Source organism: Lynx rufus, unplaced genomic scaffold, assembly GCF_022079265.1.
Source record: "Lynx rufus isolate CCGP_SWC_20201006 ecotype Redwood Valley unplaced genomic scaffold, mLynRuf1.p SCAF_7, whole genome shotgun sequence".
NCBI classification, from domain to species: domain Eukaryota; kingdom Metazoa; phylum Chordata; class Mammalia; order Carnivora; family Felidae; genus Lynx; species Lynx rufus.
The window spans coordinates 83836094-83859970 of NW_025814889.1; the positions used below are offsets into that span (position 1 = coordinate 83836094).

The 23877-nt window shown below is 51.7% G+C and overlaps 2 protein-coding genes across 6 annotated transcripts; one reads left to right on the forward strand and one right to left on the reverse strand.

Annotated features, from left to right (window-relative positions):
• Positions 1–328: 328 nt before the first annotated feature.
• On the forward strand, positions 329–7664 carry MBD6 (methyl-CpG binding domain protein 6). 4 transcript variants are annotated; one of them, XM_047065109.1, is made up of 13 exons: positions 329–553; positions 1597–1660; positions 1837–1973; positions 2213–2373; positions 2504–2666; positions 2896–3948; positions 4128–4789; positions 5065–5218; positions 5396–5565; positions 5689–6102; positions 6194–6261; positions 6477–6540; positions 6694–7664. In XM_047065109.1, exons 3-13 carry the CDS (start codon positions 1865–1867, stop codon positions 6766–6768), a joined length of 3093 nt encoding a protein of 1030 aa, XP_046921065.1. In that variant the 5' UTR covers positions 329–553; positions 1597–1660; positions 1837–1864; the 3' UTR covers positions 6769–7664. The 4 variants fall into 4 exon arrangements, with proteins under 4 accessions (XP_046921065.1, XP_046921066.1, XP_046921067.1 ...); XM_047065110.1 differs by having other exon boundaries at positions 330–553; positions 6209–6261; XM_047065111.1 differs by having other exon boundaries at positions 330–553; positions 2271–2373.
• A 144-nt stretch (positions 7665–7808) lies between these two features.
• DCTN2 (dynactin subunit 2) lies at positions 7809–21931 on the reverse strand. Of its 2 annotated transcripts, XM_047065114.1 has the most exons (15): positions 21726–21931; positions 20722–20790; positions 15080–15085; positions 12644–12740; positions 12402–12463; positions 11739–11837; positions 11095–11255; positions 10752–10902; positions 10353–10418; positions 10100–10138; positions 9844–9921; positions 9684–9755; positions 9342–9444; positions 9137–9228; positions 7809–8272 (listed from the first exon to the last, which is right to left on the reverse strand). In XM_047065114.1, exons 1-15 carry the CDS (start codon positions 21759–21761, stop codon positions 8186–8188), a joined length of 1218 nt encoding a protein of 405 aa, XP_046921070.1. In that variant the 5' UTR covers positions 21762–21931; the 3' UTR covers positions 7809–8185. The 2 variants fall into 2 exon arrangements, with proteins under 2 accessions (XP_046921070.1, XP_046921071.1); XM_047065115.1 differs by lacking the exon at positions 15080–15085 and having other exon boundaries at positions 21726–21929.
• Positions 21932–23877: the final 1946 nt, after the last annotated feature.

Below are 23877 nucleotides of genomic sequence, written 5' to 3' on the forward strand. Positions count from 1 at the left end.
ATTCCTGGCTCCCCCAACAGATTGTGGCTTTAGAAGGGGCCCCTCCCGGGGAGGGCTGGGATTGGCCACCAGTGGCCTGGGAAGAGGCTCAGATCCTTCCGCGGAGGGCGGGGGGGCCGCGTGGGGTGTTTGTTCTCTTGGGGATTAATGGGGGGTTGTGGGGGAGGGGTAGGCGCGCTCCCGCATGCGCACTGCGGCCCCTCCTGTTGGCTCGTCGTTGTCCGCTGGGCGGGGGCCCGGCCCCGCCCCTCTCCCGTCCGGGCAGCGGCGGCGGCGGCGGCGGCTGCGGCGGTGGCGGCGGCAGCGACGGCGGCGGCGGCACCAGCCTGCGCGGTGCCTTCTGGGAACGGAATCCCCAGGGCTGCCCCTGGCCCCCATGGCGCATGCGCGGGAGGCCGCTCGGTGATCCGCGGCGGCGGCGGCGGCGCTTCCTGCTAGGACCGGCCGGGGCCGTACCGGAGGCTCGGGCTCCACCGACCCTCCTCCCACTCCCTCCCACTCACCCTCTGGGCCGCGACTGCGCAGGGCGGGGCCGGCCGAACCATGGGCCGCGGTGAGTGCAGGGCCCGGCCCCCCCATCCCGCCCCTCCCCCTCCCCTCCCCTCCAGTCCCTACCCTCTGCCCCCTCCGCGTCCTCTCGGCCCCTTTCCTTGGCCTCATCCCCACTTCCCTACCCTCACCTGCCCCCGCCGTTTCTCCCTCTCACTGCTTGACTTTTTGCCTTCTTCACCTCCCTCCCCTCAGTGCTTCGCCCACCCTCCGCCCGCCCTCTCCCCAAGTTCCTTCCTACTTCGTGCGCCTTCCCCTCCTCCCCAAGCTGAGGGAAGCAGGCTGGGTGACAGGGCGCCTTGTTATGAGAGGGAAAGTTTAGAAGCCGCCAGTGTGGGGTGGGAGCGATGGTGAGTTTGGAGAGGATACTTGCAAGGGTTTTTTTTTGGGGGGGGGCGTCCCCACATATCAGAAGAGAATCCTTCTTAGAGCCAATTTGAAGCCAGTGGGGTAGGAGGTACTGAAGCCCCTTGCCTTAGGCTTGGGGGGAAATCAGGAGCTTTTCAGTATCTTGGGAGAAGACAGAGCTATGGATCCAACCTTTCTTCAGAAGACCCAAATGAACTAGATCAGTGATTGTCTAATGAAACAGGCATGGAGGGGATCTGTTGGTACCACCCCAGCGGGCAGTTGGGCAATTGCCTGATGACCTGTGGGGCAATCTGCACTTTTTATGTGATCTTCCTGGGGAGTAGGGAACAGCAGGGGGCCAGACTCTCTGGGAAACTTCCTAGTGGCCTGGCATGGGAATTTGCCCATATTCCAGGATGAAGTCTTCTGTCTCTGATGGGACAAAGGGGGCTTGCCCTTTATGTCTAGGAATTGGGTTCTGATTTCTTGGTCCCTGGTAGTGGAGGCTTTGATCCTCTGGTTCCTCAGTCCTGTACATGGAAAGGATGGCTGTGGACTCAGCCAACAGAACCCTGAGATATGTGTGGGCACCTACCTCATGTGGTTAAGGATCTTTCCCTTGAGAGTATCCTGAGCTTTGGTGCTCTTCTGAGTTGGGCAGATTCCCGACAGTCCTTTCTCTCTCCTGTGTTGCAGGTGTGGGCTAAGCCGGAGGCCCCGGCTTTAGACTGGACCCCACAATGTTTGCAGAGATGTTCAGGTAGCCATGGTGGGATGGCAGAGAGTTCTTCTTCATTTTCTCTCTCAGCTCTCTGAGGGTTTCTCCATACTCCTGAGTTCTCGGGTCTCCCCAGAATCTTTGCCTTCCTGGAGTACTCCCTCAGGTACCCAGCACAGTTTAATCCTCCTAATGCCCACATGGATGTCTGTTATCAGGCACGTGGGAGCTGATTACACACAATGAATGGGGGCAATGAGAGCAGTGGAGCAGACAGAGCTGGGGGCCCTGTGGCCACATCTGTCCCCATCGGCTGGCAGCGCTGTGTTCGAGAGGGTGCTGTGCTCTATATCAGGTATGGCTCCTCAGAGTTCCCACAGTTCTGTCCTCAGGCTGTTCGGTGCCTGAGTTTTCTTTCCCACCCCTCCTCTCAAAGCTCGCATCTCTGGTACCTACCCTGTTGCTCTCTGTTCTTCTTTCCTCAGCCTTTTTGCTGTCTGTATCTGGCCCTTTAAATCTGTTTCTTTCTCTTTCCACATCCCTTATCCTCTGTCCTTCCCAGGAAGGTCTTTGATTCAAGAACTGTCCTTTTAGGCACGTTTCCTGATATGGTGTCAACTAACTTTATATCTCTGACCCTGTCGTCTGCCAGCCCAAGTGGCACAGAGCTGTCTTCCTTGGAGCAAACCCGGAGCTACCTCCTCAGCGATGGGACCTGCAAGTGCGGTCTGGAGTGTCCACTCAATGTCCCCAAGGTCAGAGTGGTGAGGGGTGCCAGAGAATACAGGGATAAGCCAAGTGACCTACTGCAAATGACTGATCATGGTAGCTCTTCTCACAGATCTCACCCTCTCAGAGTCCCTGTCCGTGACTCCTGCCTTACAGGTTTTCAACTTTGACCCTTTGGCCCCGGTGACCCCGGGTGGGGCTGGGGTGGGGCCCGCATCAGAGGAGGACATGACCAAGCTGTGCAACCACCGGCGGAAAGCCGTTGCCATGGCAACTCTGTACCGCAGCATGGAGACCACCTGCTCACACTCTTCTCCTGGTGAGTTTTCTCCACTTTCCCGACAACTGAGGAAAACTTAAGGGCCTGGAGGAGGGATGGTGGGAGGAGCTCTATGAGGGGGAGCAAGGAGAAGGGTGGCGCGGGGAGCTGCTTGTTGAGAGGAAGGTACAGGGAGGTTGGGGATCTATGGGAGATGGGATGGAGAAGATGAAAGAAAGTTGTCGGAAGGGGAGCCACAGGCTGACCCTTCATTTCTCATTCATTGCAGGAGAGGGAGCGAGCCCCCAAATGTTCCACACTGTGTCCCCAGGGCCCCCCGCTGCCCGCCCTCCCTGTCGAGTCCCTCCTACAACTCCACTTAATGGGGGTCCTGGCTCCCTTCCCCCAGAACCACCCTCCGTTCCACAGGCCTTCCCTCCTCTAGCAGGCCCTGGGGGGCTCTTCCCACCACCAAGGCTTCCTGACCCAGTCCCTTCTGGAGGCAGCAGCAGCCCCTGTTTCCTTCCAAGGGGCAATGCCCCCTCTCCAGCCCCACCGCCTCCACCTGCTATCAGCCTCAATGCTCCCTCCTACAACTGGGGAGCTGCCCTCCGATCCAGCCTGGTGCCCCCTGACCTGGGCTCATCTCCAGCCCCCCATGCCTCCTCCTCACCACCTTCAGACCCTTCTCTTTTCCACTGTAGTGATGCCTTAACGCCCCCTCCTCTGCCCCCAAGCAATAATCTCCCTGGTCCCCCTGGCCCCCCTGGTCCTGCCACTCAGCCACCAGTGTCTTCAGCCACTATGCACCTGCCCCTGGTCTTGGGACCCCTGGGAGGGGCCCCCACGGTGGAGGGGCCCGGGGCACCCCCCTTCCTTGCTAGCAGCCTACTCTCTGCAGCGGCCAAGGCACAGCATCCCCCGCTCCCCCCTCCCAGCACTTTACAGGGCCGAAGGCCCCGTGCCCAGACACCCTCAGCTTCCCACTCCTCATCACCCCGTCCCTCTCAGCGTCGTCCCCGCAGACCCCCAACGGTATTGCGATTGCTAGAAGGGGGAGGCCCTCAAGCCCCTAGACGGAGCCGTCCTCGGGCCCCTGCTCCTGCCCCGCAACCATTTCCTCTCCCTGAGCCATCCCAACCTATTCTCCCTTCTGTGCTGTCCCTGCTGGGACTCCCCACCCCTGGCCCTTCCCATTCTGATGGAAGCTTTAACCTTTTGGGGTCAGATGCACACCTTCCTCCTCCCCCAACCCTCTCCTCAGGGAGCCCTCCCCAGCCCAGGCACCCTATCCCACCCTCCCTGCCTGGGACCACCAGTGGCAGCCTCAGCAGTGTGCCAGGTACGTGAGTGTGGTAGAGCCTTCCTCTTCTCTGGTGGATAAAGGCAGCCAAGGTATTTAGGGGAGCTTAGAGAGGTCTGGCGTGGTTTTCTGGGTCGGAGGCATGAGGGTTGGGTTCTTTGGACACTGGGAGAAAGAAACACTCCTGTCTTGAGCTGAATTTTTCTTTTCCTTTGCAGGTGCCCCTGCCCCACCAGCTGCCTCCAAAGCCCCCCTAGTCCCCAGCCCTGTGCTTCAAAGCCCATCTGAAGGGCTTGGGATGGGGGCGGGCCCAGCCTGTCCTCTGCCTCCCCTGGCTGGTGGGGAGGCTTTCCCTTTCCCTAGTCCTGAGCAGGGCCTGGCGCTGAGTGGAGCCGGCTTCCCAGGGATGCTAGGGGCCTTGCCTCTCCCTCTGAGTCTGGGGCAACCTCCACCTTCTCCATTGCTCAGCCACAGTTTATTTGGCGTGCTGGCTGGGGGAGGGGGACAACCTCCCCCTGAGCCCTTGCTACCCCCACCCGGGGGACCTGGCCCTCCCCTAGCCCCAGGCGAACCTGAAGGGCCTTCGCTTCTGGTGGCTTCCCTGCTTCCACCACCCCCCTCAGACCTTCTTCCACCCCCTTCTGCACCTCCTAGCAACCTCCTTGCCTCTTTCCTGCCCCTGTTGGCCCTGGGCCCCACAGCTGGGGATGGGGAGGGATCTGCAGAAGGAGCTGGGGGTCCAAGTGGGGAGACATTTTCAGGTTTGGGAGACCTGCCCCCCCTACTATTCCCCCCACTTTCAGCCCCCCCTACCCTCATAGCTTTAAATTCTGCGCTGCTGGCTGCCAGCCTGGATCCCCCCTCGGGGACACCCCCCCAGGTGAGGATAGGGGAGGAGTGGGTGGGACAGAACAAGAGGTAGAATCAGAGATGGGAGCTGGGAATCAAAGGCTTTCAGTTTCATGCCTGAGCTCTTCCTCAGGGCCTTTGGGGAGGGCTTAGTTCTTGGCTGGGGGTAGGATGGCTGCAAGAACTGGGTCTGTATTTAATAAGCGTGGCCTACTTCACGTGAGACTTCAGTGAGATCGTATATGTGAAAGTACTGTACGTTTGTTAAATACTTTACGCATATGGTGTTGTCATTCTTCTTTTTAGTCCTGTGTCCTGAGTGCCCCCCAACCTGGACCACCTACCTCCAGTGTCACCACGGCAACTACTGACCCGGGGGCCTCCTCTCTGGGCAAGGCCCCCTCCAACTCAGGGAGACCCCCCCAACTCCTTAGCCCTCTGCTGAGTGCCAGCCTGCTGGGTGAGCCTGAGGGAAAACTCTGGTGTGAAAGAGAAGAAAGGAACCAGTAAAAATTGGGAGTAGAGGCTGGATGAGTTGGGGAAGAGTTTTTGACCCTGGGGTTAAGCCTAAGATTAATAGGGTCTGTTCAGCCTAACTGGTTTGCCAAGGGAGACTCCTGACCTAACTCCTCAACAGGTGATCTGTCTTCGCTGACCAGCAGCCCTGGAACCCTCCCCAGCCTGTTGCAGCCTCCTGGCCCTCTTCTCTCTGGCCAGTTGGGGCTGCAGCTCCTCCCTGGGGGGGGAGCTCCTCCACCCCTCTCAGAGGCTTCTAGTCCCCTAGCCTGCCTGCTACAGAGTCTCCAGGTGAGCCTGTGGGCACGTGTGTATCAGGGACAGAATTTTTTCCCAAACTGGATGTATGACTTTCTGAGTTACAGTAGCAGAGTAACCATATCTGGGACTAAGATTTTATTTTTTCGCCTGCAGATTCCTCCAGAGCAGCCAGAAGCCCCTTGTCTGCCCCCTCAGAGCCCCACCTCAGCCCTGGAACCGGAGCCTGCCCGGCCTCCCCTCAGTGCCTTAGCCCCACCCCACGGTTCTCCCGACCCCCCAGTCCCTGAGCTGCTCGCTGGGAGGGGGTCAGGGAAACGGGGCCGGAGGGGAGGAGGGGGACTTAGGGGCATTAATGGTGAGGCCAGGCCAGGCCGGGGCCGAAAGCCTGGTAGCCGGCGGGAGCCTGGCCGACTGGCCCTCAAGTGGGGGGCACGTGGTGGCTTCAATGGACAAATGGAACGGTCCCCAAGAAGGACCCATCACTGGCAGCATAATGGGGAGCTGGCTGAAGGGGGTGTTGAACCCAAGGATCCATCCCCTCCTGGACCCCATTCTGAGGACCTTAAGGTGAGTGCAGGGTGATGGAGGTCTGAGCTGAAGGGCTCTGAGGAAAGGCTGGGAACTTGGTTCCTTTTCCTAACTTTTCCTACACATACAGTCCGTGTTTTCCCAGGTGCCCCCAGGGGTAGTCAGAAAGTCTCGTCGTGGCCGGAGGAGAAAATACAAGTGAGTGCTGGGCCTGCCACAGTCCTGGCCTTCTCCCACTTCTTGATGGGTTTATAGAAATGTCTAGAGTGGCTTGGCTTTCAATAACACTCATGTTTAAATATGAACAGGATATTATGCCTTTATTATCCAAAAGTAGAAAGCTTCCCACCCAAACTCTGAGCTTCACCTGGTGCTTAGGGAGGTATTCCTGATCATCTGTGCCCTTATTGCAGCCCTGCTCGGAACAGCAATAGCTCCCGCCAGGACGTTACCTTGGACCCCAGCCCCACAACCCGCGTAAGTGTGTGTCAGGGTTGCGGGGTGGGAGGGATGGGGGAAGGTTGTAAGGGACGAGGCAAGAGAAGAGGATTAGAGGGCATGGGGAGAAAATAAAAGACTTCCCAATACCTAGCTGTTTGATCACTTCTTTCAACTTCCCCTCTTGTATAGGCGGCTGTCCCTCTGCCTCCCCGGGCCCGCCCTGGCCGTCCTGCCAAAAACAAGAGGAGGAAACTGGCCCCTTAGCAGCCATACCTGGAGCTGGATCTGACCCTGACTGGGGAGAGCTGAGTGCTGAGCCTTGGGAGCCCCTGCCAGCCACCTGCACCTGTGGACAGTGGGTGGGGGCACTACTCCCCACTCAGAGCACAAATGCAACCCCTTCCCCTACAATCCCATCCTGAGCCATTGCAGGGGGTAGGGAAGCTCACCCCCTCCCCCCCAAAGCCATGTCACTGAAAAGGCCTGGGGGGGGTGGTATATGGCCCTCTCCCCACCAGGCTAAGGGGAACACCCCCTTCCCCAGGTCTTTTATTTGTTTAAGTTATTTTTGCACAAATGACTCTTTTATATTTAATTCGACTTCATTGCCTCCCTTCTTGAAGCCAGCAGGCTCAGTTTACAAACCTGTGAGCTACTGTTGGCTGCTGCCCTCCTTCCCAGTGAAAGGTACAAAGCAATAAGCATCATGCATTCCCCCCTCACCCCTCCAACACCCCTCTGCCTCTGGCTCAGGTTGCTCAAAGCACAGATCCCCTCTTACCCCTGTCCCCAGGTTTGAAACACATAGCCTCATTTCAAGGTGTAGCCAGCTTCCCTCTACTTTCCTCTGGGATATAAAAGGGGGTAAGGGGGCACAGAGAGCCCTCTGGGCCTCTCCTCCCACACACACTACACTGCCCCTTCTCCCCCCATCGAAACGCTCAGAGACGTTGTGATGATGCGACTGAGGATTATGCACCGTGGTCCAACCGGAGCGGCCAGCACGACCCGCTGTCCAGGGGCTGCCTCCTGCCTTTTCTTTTGTAAAGACAAGACCCTTGGGAGTTTTAATTCTGTTTTGTACTTGCCCTGTGGGGCCTCCACTGCTTTTCTATGGGAGACACTCTTAATTTAACAGATGAGAATATTTTGAAACTCTGGCTCTGACTCTGTACTCATTTTTTCCTTAATTTAAGAACACGTTACAATTTAAATCCTCTACTAGCGGAGAGTGGCTTAAACTGCCTGTTACACTGTGAAGGTCTGTCTCAGTGCCGCCTCTTCCCCAGGAAACACAGCAGGGGTCACGCAGAGTACAACGGCATTTAATGGTCAGAAACAGTTGTACAGTATTACAACCAGCCACAGGAGCTGTGCTGGAGGACCGGGCCCAATCCTTCCCCACCCCAGGCAAAGCAGTACTGGACAGGAGCTGGCATGTGGCTGGGCCCGTGTCCCCGAGGCCTGAGGGGAGACCACAGTGTCATGTCCCTCCCCCCCCACTACCAGTCTGTATTCATCAGAGGAGGGGTGTAAACCCCACATGCAAGAAGAACCCCTTGCCCCCAGTGTCAAATGGGATGGGGATGTGAGAGTTATAATGAAGGAGAAACTCTATATAAGCTGTTAACAGAGTTCAAAGGGGTAGGGATTACCCCTGTTCCGCATCTCTTAAAGGTGCTCACTTTCCCAGTTTCTTCATCCGTTCATCAATGTTGGCAAAATTCCCCTCAACCGTGGACAGGTTTTCACGCATGGTTGTCTGCACCTAGAAAATAACAGAGATGTTTTACTCTTTGTCAGGTCCAGGTGCTTACCTGGATGAGGACCTGGAGAAGTTCTCTTAGAGAAGACAAAAGAGACATGGAAGCCTAGCTGACGGGCCCTGGAGCAGGGAGGTTACAGCAGCAGTTTTTAAATACCTCTGGAGTCCGATGGACCCAGCTTAGGATCTGCCACGCAGGCAGGACTCAAGCAGTACCATTCTTTGATCTGTTTCACGTGATGAGGGACATGTAAGATTTTGTTGAAGTGAGGGTTTTTATGGACTCAAAACTTAAGGAAACTGCCGTGTACAGGAAGGACATACTGTACTTGATATATTTTTTCATTTATCTTGACGGTCCTATCGTGTTGGGCTTCTCAGCTTTAATTCTGCCCTCAGCACTGAAAACAGTGCCTTCCAAGAGAAACTGAGGACTATGTGCTGGGCACTGGTAAGAAGGAAGAACGTGAGGCTCTGCCCAGTGTCAGAGAAGAGGTGGCAGAACTAGGCTGGAGCCTGGCTGTTGACCTCAAAGTCCATGTTCCTCCCGATGTGCCGTGCTCTGGATACAGGAGCATTTGGATGAGGACGGGGTAGGTGTTACAGGAAAAACTGAAGTTCACTGGACTCCTAACAATTCACCCGTTGGTGTTTCACCTAATCCACACAACCCTGAGGTAGGTATAGTTTTCCCGATGGTGAGATGGAAGATCCCAGGTGAAGCAGTTGTCAAAGGTCCCATGACCACTGAAACACAGTAGACAGAGCAAACTCCTGCCACAATAACGTGCTACGATATGGGCCAAAGCAGAACCCACTAGTCTGTGCTAGCGAAGGGAGGCTGCAGACTAATAGAGGGGCACACACCTGGGTCAAGAGGGTGGTGTTGTCCTTGAGGGAACTAGCAATCATCTGCTGTGTGGTGTCCAAGTGTGTTAGGAGCTGACCAAACTGCATGGCTGCAAGAGAAGGTAAGAAAGAGACGGGTGAGGTTAGAATCCAAGACAAGAGGGAAGGAAACAAAGACTGCCCACTTTCCACTTCTTAGTTCCCCTGGCCGCCGGCCTCCCACCTTGCTCATGCAGCTGCTTGATGGTGACAAGTCTCTGCACCAGCTCTGGAAGGGTGGAGGCAATGGGGCTCCAGCGCTGTATGGTTTCATATAGCTGATGCACCTGGGGGTGGGGGGACATGACAGGGCCCAGAGGGGGTGGCTGAGCGAAGTACACACGGGTCATTTCAGTAGGGTGGGACAGGACTGAAACACTGCCCTGACTTTCTCAGCTGATCAGAGCTTATGAAGACAGCACCTGGGATTCAATGCTCCCACGCTCTGGCAGGACCACCAGAAGGACTCCGAGAACACGAGGGAACAGGAAAGGGTATAAAAATGAGGGAAAGGGCTCTTCCTGACCTTGCTTTGTGTATCTGCATCCTCTACAGAAGCTTTATGCTTGGCAATCTCATTCACCTTTCCCAGGACACTCTGAAAACACAGACTTAAGGTTGACAGGGCACCCAGGGCTTCCAAAGTCCCAAGATACCTGTAATCCAGTTTGCCCTCCACTTAGTACCTGTAGCCGAGCCTCCACTTGGTCCAAAACTGCAAGGTCCAGGGCGTTCACCTTTGCTTGCAACAGCTCTACAGTCTCCTGGGGGTGGGAGTTGGGACAAACTTCATGAGAGAGAAAGGATCAGACTAGAAGAGCCCACCCCCTATTCCACTGAAGGGAATTAAGTATAGAGCTACACATCCAAACACAGTTCTCCAAGCAAACCCGATCCCAGTATCACCTCTGTAATCCTAACACCGGTTCCTTTTACACTCACCATAAGAGAGGCTCCCTGTAGACCTGCTGAAAGGGGATTCTGGTTGGGAAAAGGAGGAAAGAAATCAGTGGTTCTTGTATCTCCACATGATTATTACCTTCTCCCATCCTTTCTGGTTCTAGCTGGCAACCCACTGGCTGGTCCGATAACTGAAGCCCTTCCCACTCTTTCCAGGGTTCTGTGGAATGCTGTGGACATTAGGAAGAAGGGTGTGGGATCCAAGGGTCAGACTAAGTAGAGGAGAGCACCTGACCTGAGCATCCTGGTCACAGCGGACGGTCGCTTCCAGCTCTGTCAGGCGCTTCTCAAGTTCTGCAACCTAGAGAGGAGAAAGGAGGTGCGATTCGCCACCCGCCTCCCTGCTGCTGCAGCGGGCACTAAGATCCTGCTCTTCTCTGCTTGTCTACTTGCCATTCCCCTCTCTCCTCCTCTCTACTCTGCCCAGGGACTCCTTTCTCTGGAACACATCCCTAGTCACAATCTTAAAATCTTAACTGAAAGTAGATGGGTGAGGAAACCTGGAACAAGACATCACGAGTAATCAGAAGCATTCCCAGCACCCTCTCCTCAGATCCGATCTCTTGGAGGGAGGCAGGAAAGTCTTTAGGGCCACCTCACCCTGGCCCCCCAACCACCTTACGCCCATACTTACTTTGGCAGCTTGAGAGAATTTGTCCTGTTCGGGCCGAGAATGTAGTTCGTAAGTGACAAGGCTACTATCTGCAGGGGTCCCACTGGTGGTCTTTCCCCCTGAACCAGCTCCTTTGCTGTTTTTTGTTGCTTCCAGCTGCAGCAGTAGGCGCCTGGGCCAGGAGACCAAGTAATAAGATCAAGTCTTGAAGCATGTGGGCCAGCCCAGTCACTGTCATTTCTGCCTCATGTTCAGCATTAAGGAAAAACTGGGCTACCTCTCCCCTTAGTATCCTGGCCAGCACCTGGCTGAGTCCCCCTGTGCCCCAATCAGCAATGCTTTCCCAACCACGTAGGGCACCCACTTAGCCAGAGCTCCATCGGGGTCAGTGAGGTTGATCGCCGCATCTGGTCCCAGCAGCTTCTCTAGGTGGGAAGCAACGAGCTGCTGCTTCAGGGCTGCTAGCTGTTTAGCCAGTACCACGGGGGTCAGCTTCTCCTCAGTGGCCGCCTCCTTCACCGTTGTCTGGTGTGAAGTACACAATGAGGGGTGGCAAGTGTGAATCAAGACCAAAAAAAAGAGGATCAAGACCCTCAAAAATCGCTGTGGCTAGGGGCGCCTGGGTGGCTCAGTCGGTTAAGCATCCAATTGTTGATTTCGGCTCAGGTGGTGATCTCAGTTTCATGAGTTTGAGCCCCACATCAGGCTCTGTGCTGACCTTGGGAGCATGCTTGGGATTCTCCCTCTCTCTCTGTCCCTCCCCCATTCATTCTCTCTCCCTCTCTCTCTCTCAAAATAAATAAATAAACTTAAAAAAAACAGCAGTGGCTGGAAGTCACTGGATGGTTCTTACCCATCTATGGCATTGAATGTAGATTTATGTATATTCCTAAATCTAGGAACCTCAGCTCCCTTAGCCAGGAGCTTAGGGAATGTTTCTCCTCCTGCTGTGAGGTCCTCCTCTGCGACATAAGTCAGAGCAGAGAGGGGAGAAGAGAGTTCAGTTACCTTGATTTTCTCAACTTCAGTTGTCAGCTCTTGGACCTCATGCAGTAGTCGCTGGTACTTTTGCTGTGGGGTCTCCTTCACTCCCAGACCCTCTCCAAGCTAGAGAGCAAGCACAGACAGGGAAGTTACACCTCTTAATACAGGGAGCTTCAAGAATTTATCCAAGGGGCGCCTGGGTGGCTCAGTCGGTTGAGCGTCCGACTTCGGCTCAGGTCATGATCTCGCGGCCCGTGGGTTCAAGCCCCGCATTGGGCTCTGTGCTGGCAGCTCAGAGCCTGGAGCCTGCTTCAGATTCTGTGTCTCCCTCTCTCTCTGACCCTCCCCAGCTCATGCTGTCTCTCTCTGTCTCTCAAAAATAAATAAACATTAAAATAAAAAAAAAAAAAAAAAGAGAAAAGAATTTATCCAAACCCTCGGCCCAAGTTATAAGGGTATCCTATCCACCTCAGAATTCACAACAGCCTAGTACAGAAAAACTGGAGGTAGCTAGAGGGCTGGAGACTCTCCAGAGCAAACAGCAGGGGGACTAAGCATCCCGACTGTATCCTGCTGGGTTCCTCAGGAACCCTAATGAGAGAAAAACTCAGAAGCCTGACTGTATCCTTTGGTTTCTCTCCTAAACAGGATCACTGTACCATCCCCACCAACACACACACAACAAACCATCTCATATTCTCCAGATTCATATCCTGTTCTCTTGGTTTTTCCAATACGATCTGAGAAATCTGCCAAGAAAAGAAGATAGAATTGAGGGCCTGATCTAGGCCCAAGGCAGTCATGGGCTCAAGTGACTTGACTGTCAGGGCTACCATGAGAGATCTCCATGAACGACCCTTTCCCCAAAGCAAAAGTCACCACCGCCTGAGCATAGGCCTCCCCCCAACCAATTTCCAGCCTGGTCTCACCAAGTCCCTTTGTCCCCACTCTCTTGTCTTTGAACTTGTCATAGGCAGCATTGGGATTGACAATGATGTGCTCCACACTTGTGCTCGTCAGCTCCTCCTGCAGGAATAGGTAGTTTAGGCCAAGGGCAGATTCATTCTCCCCCCAGACTTCCCTGACCCCACAAAATCCCCAAACCATTAGAGGAGACTGGGCCCTACTTTCCCAAGGGAAGAGAAGGGCAGTTCCACTCCAAGCTGCTGAGCTAGGCTCAGCCTAGGAAACGGAAGCTTCCCGGTAAATTTAGTCTCAGTTGTATAAATATTAACACCCTGATTCAAGTGGGAACAGAGGTAGCATAACCTCCCCACCCACTCTGTACATAAGCCTCCCATCCCCCGACCCCATCCAACTGGGCCCTCCCGCTTATCTGGCACACACCATGCACTCAGGGCAAGAAACCAACCTGACCTCTTTTAACCTCCCCCTCCCGAAAGTAAATTTCCTTGCTGCTGAGGAAGGCCATTTCAAGCTAACCTTCCATCCTCCTGGGGGTTGGGGAGAGGAAGGATGGCAGACAAGCAAGCTGCTAACTCCTAGGGTGAATATGCTGCTGAAGGGAAGACACCAACTCTTAGACACAAGAGGAAGGTTGGCAGAGGGCCTGACCAGCAGCCCTGTTTCCAGGCTGCCATGAGGGTGGGGAGTTCAGGGCACACAGAAAACAGGCAAGAGAGTAATGTATTCTCTAAGGGACATCTTAGAAGCGATAAGCGTATGTGCCATCTGCTTGCCACGAGGACCTGTGGGTAAGGGCCACGCCTAGGTCCTGACATGGAGGTGGCCCAGCATCTTTTCGAAGAGAAGCTGCAGCACCTAACTGTTCTCCCTGAGTCCTTGGCCGTGTCTCAAGCACTAGCTCTTCCATAAATAGGGCGTGTGGTGAAGAGAAGGATAAAGACAATTTACCCTAGGGACCGAAGCAGAGAGGTCCCCTCCTTACTAGTTATCGACTGGCTGTTCAGATTCCAGTAACTACACCAAGCCGGGGCACTCCAAACTACCCAACCCCGTCACTTGTCAGCAGTCCGACAGCTCTCTCTACATTACTGAAGGAGCAGGGAGGAGACCAGAAGTTCTTTTGTGCTGAGGATGCCATCTCCATCTTCTACAGGAGGCAAAGTGAGCCTTTCCTTTCACTACAACAATGGTTCTCACCCCTGCCTGCACAGTTGCATCACTTAGAAAATGTAAAAACAAATCAAAAGACAATTAAAATTAAAAAAAAGAGGCTTGGGCTCGCCTCTGTAGATTCTGATTTAATTGTTCTGGGGTAGGGTTGGGATAGCAGGCCAGTTGAAAAGCTACCCAGATGATTCTAATGTGCAGCCGGGACTGGACAGAGTCTCTGCCTGTGTGTGGGTATTGGGGGTGGGGGTGGAGGATGATGATGGAGAGACATCATGAAGAGCAGCAGCATCTCCGGTCTGCTACTGGAGAAGGAATCAGTGTGAGTGGCAGCTTTAAAAATAAGGGAAAGGATGGAGTAAGGAGAAAACATCAACTTTGATCTTTACCTCTTCTTCAGGGAAGTGCTGAGCAGAGAGGCAAGAGCTAAAGATTAAGGGAAAACAAAAGGGCTCGATGTCCCATAATGCAAGGGTAAAGAGACAACTGGGCTCCAAATTATCAGCTCTTTAACCTTCTCTGAAATGTTTGGCTAGAACACCCACAGGCCAAATAACTGAGTAGTCTCTGGCCTCTCTTGTCTGAGAAGGACTCCTGATCAGGAGTGGCAACCACCTTCTCTTAAGTTCATAATCAAGAGTATGCCACTCCTCCCTGTGAGTGCTCCAGTCAAGGCCAATGAAGTAGAAATCCATTAAAAAAAAAAAAAATCCTCCTAAAAAGAGAAATGGGAAGCACAGACTATAGACCAAGGAATGAAATTAATCATAGATACCATTTGTTAAGCCCTTATTTTGGGCCAGGCACTATGTTGATGAGAACCTACTTTCTTACATGCTTCCTGAATAGGGAAGGAGACGAGCAGAAAAGGATCAACACACAGACCGTGAGTCTCAGAGGTCCTGGACGGTGACAAGAATGAACAGTGCTTTCATGTCACTATTCCCACTTAGGACCATGTCCTGGATCAGGAGAGGAGCTGCCCGACGCGGGCATCATCTCAGAGCCTCTCCAAGGATGTGGCCCCAGAGACTCAGGTGGCCGACACTGTTCAGTCCTCCAGTGGCACCCACTCCACCAGTGTCTCAGAGATCTGGGGGCATGGGCTAGGGGCAGTATCATTACAGTGATTTGGAAGATGGGAAAAGGCTGTCAGCTGGGGAGGGGCTGGATAGAGGGATTAAAGATTTAGCAGAGACAAAAGGACAGAGGAACAACTGCCCATCACAGCACACCCCATTAAAAAGCAGATGAAAGGTCAGGCTTCTTACCAGCTCCTTGTGGTTTCCCCAGAGGTGAGAAAATCAAAAGAGTTAAAAGGAAAGGGAGTGGGGAAATGGGGGTGAGGGAGGGAAAAAAAAGACAAAATTGTTATTAGCAAATTGTCACATGCACTATATGATAGCTTCAAACACACTGCACCATAGGGCCCAGGGGAGCCTAGCAAAATTTGGGGGCCAAGAAGTTTCTGCTGGAGTCACCACATACCCCAAGAGAAAGAAGAGCCTGGGACCCTTTCCTCTCTGGTGGGGAGACTGTCATGAAGCTTTGCCATTGGCAGCAATTTAAGATCATCTGGGAACTAGTGAGATGTTGCAAGCTAGTGGCATGGAACAGGAAAGTGGGGGGAGACAAGGCTGAGGTGGACAAGGCAGAATGCGAAGCAGAGGCTATGGAGATTCTGAGGACATGTAGCTGATTGAGGGCTCACAAATTTCAAGGTGGGAGCTCATGGTTCAAGTCTCGCTTGTCTCTCGGTTTCTCTAGTCTTGAAGAATTAGACATTTGGATGGCAGAATCGGTGACAATGAGGGCGCCCATGTGGATGGTTTGATATGACTTTAGGCTAGGCAGAACAAAATATGTCAGGAGATGGTGAGTTTCAGGAAATATGAAGTCCCTAATTGCAGCTCCGTTCTCATTCTCTGCTGTCAGAGTAGAGACAGGGCAAGTCCTGGTCCCTTGGATAGTCCAGTGTGTTTGTATCCATCTTGATTAGTTGGTAACTCGCCCTGCAGCACTGAGGGAACCAGAGCAACTGGGCCACGATGTGCTAGCACAAAAAGTGTAGAGGACACCAAGATTCACGGGCTACCAGCACATGTGCAGAAAATGTTTCTTCAACCCTCTGTTCTCAAGGTTCACAGAAGTTAGCGGGTGGACAAGAGGGAAAGGTGAGAATATTTTAAAGAGGCCTTCTTTGAGTCCAGCCACATAGATAAAGTTCTCGCTTCTAAGCAAGATTGGTGAAGAAGTGCCAGGAGGGGAAATCTAGCTGTATGCCCTGCCTCTCCAGGAGCTCTACTGATGGGCACACAGAATGGTGGAGGATTGAAGATGGCTGTGTATATGAAAATGCATGCTGGGACAAAGACAAGTGCTTCCTGCCCCAGAGATTGCAGCTAGGTACACCTGAGCCTCAACCTCTCCGTCCTGTCTGATGCCAGGGTCCAGCTAATCCAAGACTCCTGTTTCAGCTCAGGGTCGAGGCGGATCCAGGCCCTGTGGTCTACACTGGGATGTCTCTGCGCAGAGTGAGTAGAAGCACTCACAGGTGCACGCATGCAAACATACGAGGGGAGGCACACACACACACTACCTTTCTCTTACTTGCCCCACCAAGCTAAAACCAGCTTGGGAGAAACTCAAAGAAGGAGAGAACATTGAGCCGTAAGCTCAAGTTCAAATCATGAGGAACAAGCAGAATGGGGGAGGACAGAAAATCAAAGAAAAGGAAAAGTGGTATATTAGTTTGTAAACAGTATATACCATCTCCAGGGCTGTCCCACGGGTGCATTGTGGGATGATGAGTTTTTCCTCATCATCATTCTTATAACCTAGAGTAGTGACAGTCACCATGGAAACAGTACACCCAGCCACCTCGATTGGAAAATTCGAAGTGCCCTGAACTCAGGTACCAGCTTACCTGGTACATGACTTCCAGTCCCTCTCACTAATGGACCCCCTGACTCCCCAGGACTGTTTGGCTTAATGGCTGTGCCTCAGAGGGCAAGACCTGAGGTTCTAGATCAGACAGGGAAAGAGGCCACTGCTGCTCTCTGAGCTCTATGCCAACACTGCAGCCAGGAGAACTTCAGAACCACAATGACAAGGAAGTTGGAGAGTGCTGTAGAATAAAACTGTCCAGGATGGATCAACACAATGCTGACCATTCATCCATGGTCAGGAGGGGTACAGAAATAGAGACTCATGAAAGCACAAATAACCCAAGTTATTACTTTAAAATTGCACGTAACACTCCTTTTCCATCCCATTTACCTTTGTCTAAAGGCTTAGCACAGGAACATTAAAACGAGTTTTTCCAAGGGGTAATCTACATACAGCTAGGAAGTGAGGACTGTGATTGTCCTCCTTGTTCTTCACCCTTGTCCAGAATGGCTAACAGTCCTTTTCTCCTAACTTCATGTCACTCTGAGGAGAAAAAAGCCAACCCCCTTCTAACTCCAGCCTCTAAATGCCTCATATCCAAAAGCATTCCTAGCCTCCATGTTTCTATTCCATCCTCCACTGGACAGTTTTATTTTGCAGACCCCATAAGGGAAAGAGACAATGATTCATGGACCATAGTTGTACTTCTAAACCTGGATTAATGATTTTTAAACACAAGGCCAGCAGGCCCCTTAGTGACTCCGCTAGGGACTCAATAGAATGTAAAACGATTAGCTACACCAATAGCACAGTGACAGCGCATTGCATGCAAGATGGCAGATGAAAAAAAAAACATGCAGAGAAGAAGCATCGAATGGTCTTACTTGTGCAAACTAGTGTCCAGGCAAGGTGGTGAGGAGGGAGGATGGGGGAAGCATTAGGAAAAACTCAGGTAAGTTCAAGAGTGCCAACAGTCAATGAACACAATCAAGCAAACTCTATGATATCTCAAACCATAAGGAAGACAACATACTGTTTCTCATCTCGGGCCGGGGAAGGGTTCCGCAGTATCTGCCCTTTGAAGAACAGCCTCTGCCAGGGCCCCATCGAACTATGGCTAGGTCACCTCTCCCCTTTCACATGGCATTAGAGATGGATAAGGCATAAAGGGAGAAACTATACCCTGTTTCTAGGGAGGTTTTCTAAGTTTACTTTCCTTGCTCCAGCAGTTCAAAAGCCATGAGCAGAATGCCTTACCGACCCAAAGCAGGCTGTGGGCCCAGCAGGGAGGGAATTCCAGTTGGGAATTAACTTTCCTGATAAGACATTTTAAAAAAAGTCTCCAAACAGCCCCGCACCCAAATCGACCTAGGAGTGTCTGAGATACAGAGATGAGATTCTCCCAGATTGAAGAGGAAAGGGCTAGCCTGTGCATCTGCCTGGCCCATTCATTTTAGAATATTTTACTTCCTGCTAAAATTGTTTTAAAGGGATAACAGGAAAATCAGGATCATCTTTAGCAAAACTTAAACCTTTTACACTACTTTCCTCCCTCACCCTCCCCACTATGAGAACTGTAATACTTTTACGTTTAGGTTAAATTAGCAATTACAATCTTTAAGGGATGTTAGAGGACATTATCTCCTCCAGCACCTCATTTTTTTTTTCTACAGTGGGAAAATCAGAGGAAGGAGGTTAAAAGATAGGATCAACACTTTGGTTATTTCTTTAAATAAAAATCTGGAGATCCCCCAAAAGGTTCCATAAGGATTTGGTTATATTGGTTGTCTTCAGGGAAGGGAACGGAGTGGTGGCAGGCAGGGCTAGGAATACCCTTTTGCTCTATGTGCCTATATTGTCTATTTTAAAAACTGATAAAATTAAAGTTGAAAATAATCTGGAGACTAAGGCAGAACATTCCGTTGCTGGGAGTTAGGAAGGTGACTGAACACCTCGTGGTTCAGCCACAATACTGGTGATGTGCACTGTCATCTGTGCTAGGTCTTGGGAAGGCAGGTGAAAAAGCTATAGGCTGCTAGTGACAATCCAGACCTCACCAACACGAGGTTTCTGGACTAAGTACAACTCACATCTCTTCAAGTTGCACATTTACATCAATATTAAGAGCAGGAACAGAACCATTACTCAGCTGACTTCCCGAAGGCTGTCCTCCTAAGGCCCACAGGGACACCCAGAGGCCAGAATAATTAGCTGACATCAGTAAACATCTCAGCTCCCTGCCCCCACCTGGGCTCCTGAAGCAGCTGAAGGTCTCCCCACCTCACCCACTCCTGCCTAGTGATGAAGAGTCATTTAGTTGAGCCTTAGGTGACGCAGGCAACTCGACTCTTCCTGCATGTACCATCCAGCTCCCATCACTCCTATTCTGTCATCCTAGGCAGTATGCTGCAGGACATGAACACTTTGGGTATCCTCTCCCTATCAGCCACCCCACTGACTACTGAAATAAGCTTTTCAACGGGGAGAAACAGCCAATCACGGCTGCACATTCAGGGGCGTCCACGCTTGTCATCTTATTAAGAAATATTCCAGTACTTTCAAAAGGAAAACTACAATGTATGTTTTGGTTTGGAAAGGGGATTGCTGTGATACTGCCAGTCTGTATGCTAGTCAGTGACAAATGGACAAACTTCCATTGATCATCTCGCCATGAAGGCTTGATACTTTATAGGCAGAGGCCTAGGCCAAAGTTGAACCGTTTCTGAAACCGGGCAGAGGACTGAAGTCCTCAGCTTATACACGCCTGCTCTGTGAGGTCAAAGGCAGCTTCCTAATAAGATACATCTGGAGTGACAGGTGCACACCCAGGTCTTTCAGCAATGACAACATCTGCATTATCTCCAGATACTCAAGCTTGGGGGACAGACTGACATGCCAGAAAGTACAGAAGCCACAAGGAACACACCACTGAGAGGAGACAGGGAAGGTGTTCCCACAAAGTAGGAACCACTTCCACACAGGGGAAACCAAGTAAGGAATAAGAGAGTACGCCAAGCCATACATTATAAGCCAGCAGCCAGCATTCTCCAGGATTAACCAGCCCCACAGACATAGCCACAGGACTTACAGACACACATACTGAGCCTGCTTTATCATCCATGTGACCTCAGCCCAGTTCTCTTTGGAATAGAACCTAAAACACATCTTGTAAGACACGCTTTACTAGTAGACCTTTGTTCTCCTTGGCCCTTAACATACAAGTTTTTACTGTGTTGGTTTCCATTCACTTAATTTTGTTTACTACATGTTTCCTATATGTATCCTAACTCCCTCACTAGTCTGGGGGATCCTTGAGGGTAGGGACATTTATTCCTCTGCGTTGCACAAAAACCGACACAGAATGAACACATTCAATAAACAATGCTAAGTGGTTCCCCTCATGGTTAAAATGTGTCCACAGCTAATTCCTTCCTCAGAGTTCATCTTAGATCTGAAAGTGCTAAGACACTCTCCTTTGCTGATATGAAATATTTATGTTCTTTCTCAATTTTTTTTTTCTCTGACCATATTCCTTATCTTTCTACAATCTCCACATCATTTTCTCACTCCTTGCTCAAAGGATACTGGGTATTCATGTAAAAGTGTATTCCTCTATACTTCAAAATCTAGCTCTTGGTAGGATACACTAATGGACATGTATTGAGTGAAATATTTTATGAAATCAAAGGCCCAGTTCCTAACCTCAAGTAGTCTGCAAGTGCTCAGACTCCATGATTCATTACCATGGATTAGCATCCAGAGGTCTACCTAAATCACTAGCCCCAAACTAAACTGTTTTGAGAGATATTTCGACTTTGTTTAAAAAACCCAAGGATCAGGACTTGTTGGCTATAATTCCACTGACTTCAATCTCCTTCCTGGCATGATTTATTGCAACCTACATACCTCCCAGGCTGGGTTGGCATACCCGCTTATTGTTGTGGCTCACCAGAAAGGGGAAAGGGTCTGCCTAGGGGAGAGAGGTTAGGGTCCAGAGGAGTCCTGAAGCAGCACATGGTCTTACCGCATCAAACTCCGCTTGATCATCCTCAGGTAGGTCGCTGGTTTCATAAACATCTGGTTCGTTCCTGGCCTGCAGACAGAAGCAGTGACCACCCTACCTCATTACCCAGCATACACCAATATCCCTAAACCACTCCATTTGAATAAGCTAACAGAGAAGGCAGGCTGTGAGGCCAAGATTCTGTCCCTTCTCTTCCACCTGCCCAGGGAACTGTATGTCAGTTCCCAGTCTTGAAGGCATTGGGATGACAGCAGGGACAACTGGGACCTCATGGTAGGTGGCGAGTGCAAGTGATGACAAAGATGTTATCCTGAATCAGAATGGGGGCGGGCCCTTGGCAATCATTATATCAGAAGTAGGAGAGGGCTATCTTCAAATTAGGCCACAGCCTATATACCACTACCCTAGCACACTGGCACAAAGGTTTAGAGTGACTCAGGACCTTAGTACTCAAAAGTACTGTAACCCAACCCCCACCCTTGAGAATGCAGGCAGGGCAACACAAAAGGAGGGTACAGGCCGGCATATGTGGGGGTGGGCCACGGGGGTGGTCGGGTTTCTTGGAGGGCAGAATTTTCTATCTGGCACAAGAAGGGTTCTGCCAGGTTAACCTCTTCTTTGGCGGGTTGTAGGCCATCACCAAGTGGCCTGGTATGTCTGTTTGGAGTGGGGGTGGGGGGGATAATGGGGAGATTTGGGGAGACACGGGTGGTGCTGACACGGCTGGAAGAAACACTAGGGCACAAGCGATAAGCGCCCAGAGACGATGCCTGGGCGGAGAAACCGGCGACTGCCGGAAAAGGGGCCTGGTAAGCCATTCCGCGGCAGGGCCAAGTCGGGTCAGAAGACTCCGGAGGGTGCTGCGGCCCGTCGGGGTGCCAGGGGCTGGAGCCCTGGGGCGGAGGAGGGGCTGCAGGCGGGAGGGGTCACGGGTTAGTGTCTGTTGGGGGTCCTTAGTAGGTCGGGGGTGCGGTCCTGGGAGCCGGGGCTGGCCCTGTACTCACAATGCCGGGAAGATCGGCGTACTTAGGGTCCGCCATGGCGGCGGCGAGGCGGGTTTGGGGGACCGGGGCCTCGGCGGAGCCGGGGCCGGTGTTCGGGTAGGGGAGAGGCTGGGTCCGGGTCCCGGGCTAAGGCGGCGGCAAAGGGAGCGGCGGAGGAGGTGGAGAGCAGGAAGTCTCGCGACAGGAATCGCACAGGAGAGAGAAGGGCAAGGCAAAAGTCGCGAGAACAGCCCGCTACCACACCCCTGGAGAAGCCGGGATTGGCGAAAATGCGGCCAGGGAATGAGGTAATGGCGAGGGACGCAGCCTGGGATTATGGGACCTGTAGTCTTGGCCGATAGGGGCTTGGACGGAGAACGACAATAACGCGCCTTGGGAGTTATTTCACACAACTTCTTTTCTTTCATTTTTACATCAGGTCTATGATAAATGTTTTATAATTCCTGTTTTTCAGAAGAATTCGTTTGGGCTTCCAGAAATTAAATGACTAGATAAAAATCACACATCCTGTCATGCTGTGGCACAGAAAGGGCTTCAAAAACAATAATAGCAGGTAAAATTTAGTAAAGGCTTAGTCATGTTAGGAATGAAAATAATCTTCTCAAGTTAGAGATATCAGATAAAATACAGGACGCCTAGGCAAATTTGAACTTCAGATAAATAATAGTTTTTGTAGTATAAGTATGCCCCATATCATTTTTGGGATATACTAACACACACACACACACACACACACACACACACTCACACACACACACACACTCACACACACACTAATAGTTTTTAATCTGAAATTCAAATTTAACTGGGCATCCTGTTTTGTTTTTCAAATCTGGCAATCCCATCTCAAGTCCATAAATAGGTAAGTGGTAGCTGTATGTCTGAACACACTCTGCGCTTTTTTTAAAAAAAATTTTTTTTTGAGAGAAAGACACACACACACACACACACACACACACACACACACACACACACACAGAATCTGAACCAGGATCCAGGCTCCCAGCTCAAAGCTGTCAGCATAGAGCCCAAGGCGGGGTGCCAACTTGGGAACCGGGAGATCATGACCTGAGCCGGAGTCCGAAGCTCAACCTATTGAGGCACCCTCTGTGGGTGAGAGGCGCCCCATGAACACCCTCTGTGCTCTTAACCACTTCACTAATAGTTTTCAGACTTCTGAATTTTCACAGTTCAGTAAAATTAAAATAATTCTGCCATTACTGCACTAGAAAAAGAAAACACTGTTTACTATAACCATCATTTCTTAGTAGAAAAGTAGGAAGGGCATACTCTCAGAATGAAAGGCCATCCTTTGAAACTTAATAAATCTAGCTTTATGTAAAACTTACTGCATCATGTGTGGATGGTTTTTTTGGAGAGGGAGGGGCATATACCCAGTACATTTTTGTCCCTGACCCTCCATAGACAAACTTTTTTTTTTTTTTTTTAAGACAAGCATTTTTTTGCAACTCCACTAAGACTGCCACCCTGGAGTCCCTGGGGACCTGAGTTTGGGATGTTTTCCAGAAGGCTTCCTGAGCTTTCAGGATGCTGCAACACTTAGAAATAGTGCCAGACCAAGTGACTGGAGAGATGCTGATGTTCCTGAGTTTGGAACTCATTGTCATTCTATGCATACTCTCCTGGCTTTTTCCCCAAACCTCTACCCCTCTTCCATCCATCTATCCGGTTTCTTATGCTGGACCCTTTTTCTTTAGTTTCCTTAAGATTCAAGGTGGGTTAGAGGTATAGGCCCAACAAGGGGAAGCCCTCAGCTGAGTTCTGTGCAGTTAGTTCTTGTCTGGCCAGGCCACCATTCTCTCACTTTTGCCTCATAATGTCCAAGTGACCTTAGACAATTGCTAGGCAAAACTTCCATCCCCTCCTCCCTTCTCCCATCACCCCACACCTCCCCTTGGCCTAGAGCCTCAACTCCTGCAGTCCAACTCTCTGTTGGCTAGCAAGGCCTGTGACGTGAAGAAAAATCAATTTGGCCAGCTTCTAGGTGGTTCTGCCCAGGGGCTGCAGCAGGAGTCTGACCTGAGGGGAGGAAGGACAAAGAATCTCTAAGGCTTTTTTTGTTTGTTTGTTTTCTTTTTTCATTTTGCTAGGGAAGGGGGAGAAACAGAACAAGACCTGAGAAAGGGGCTGG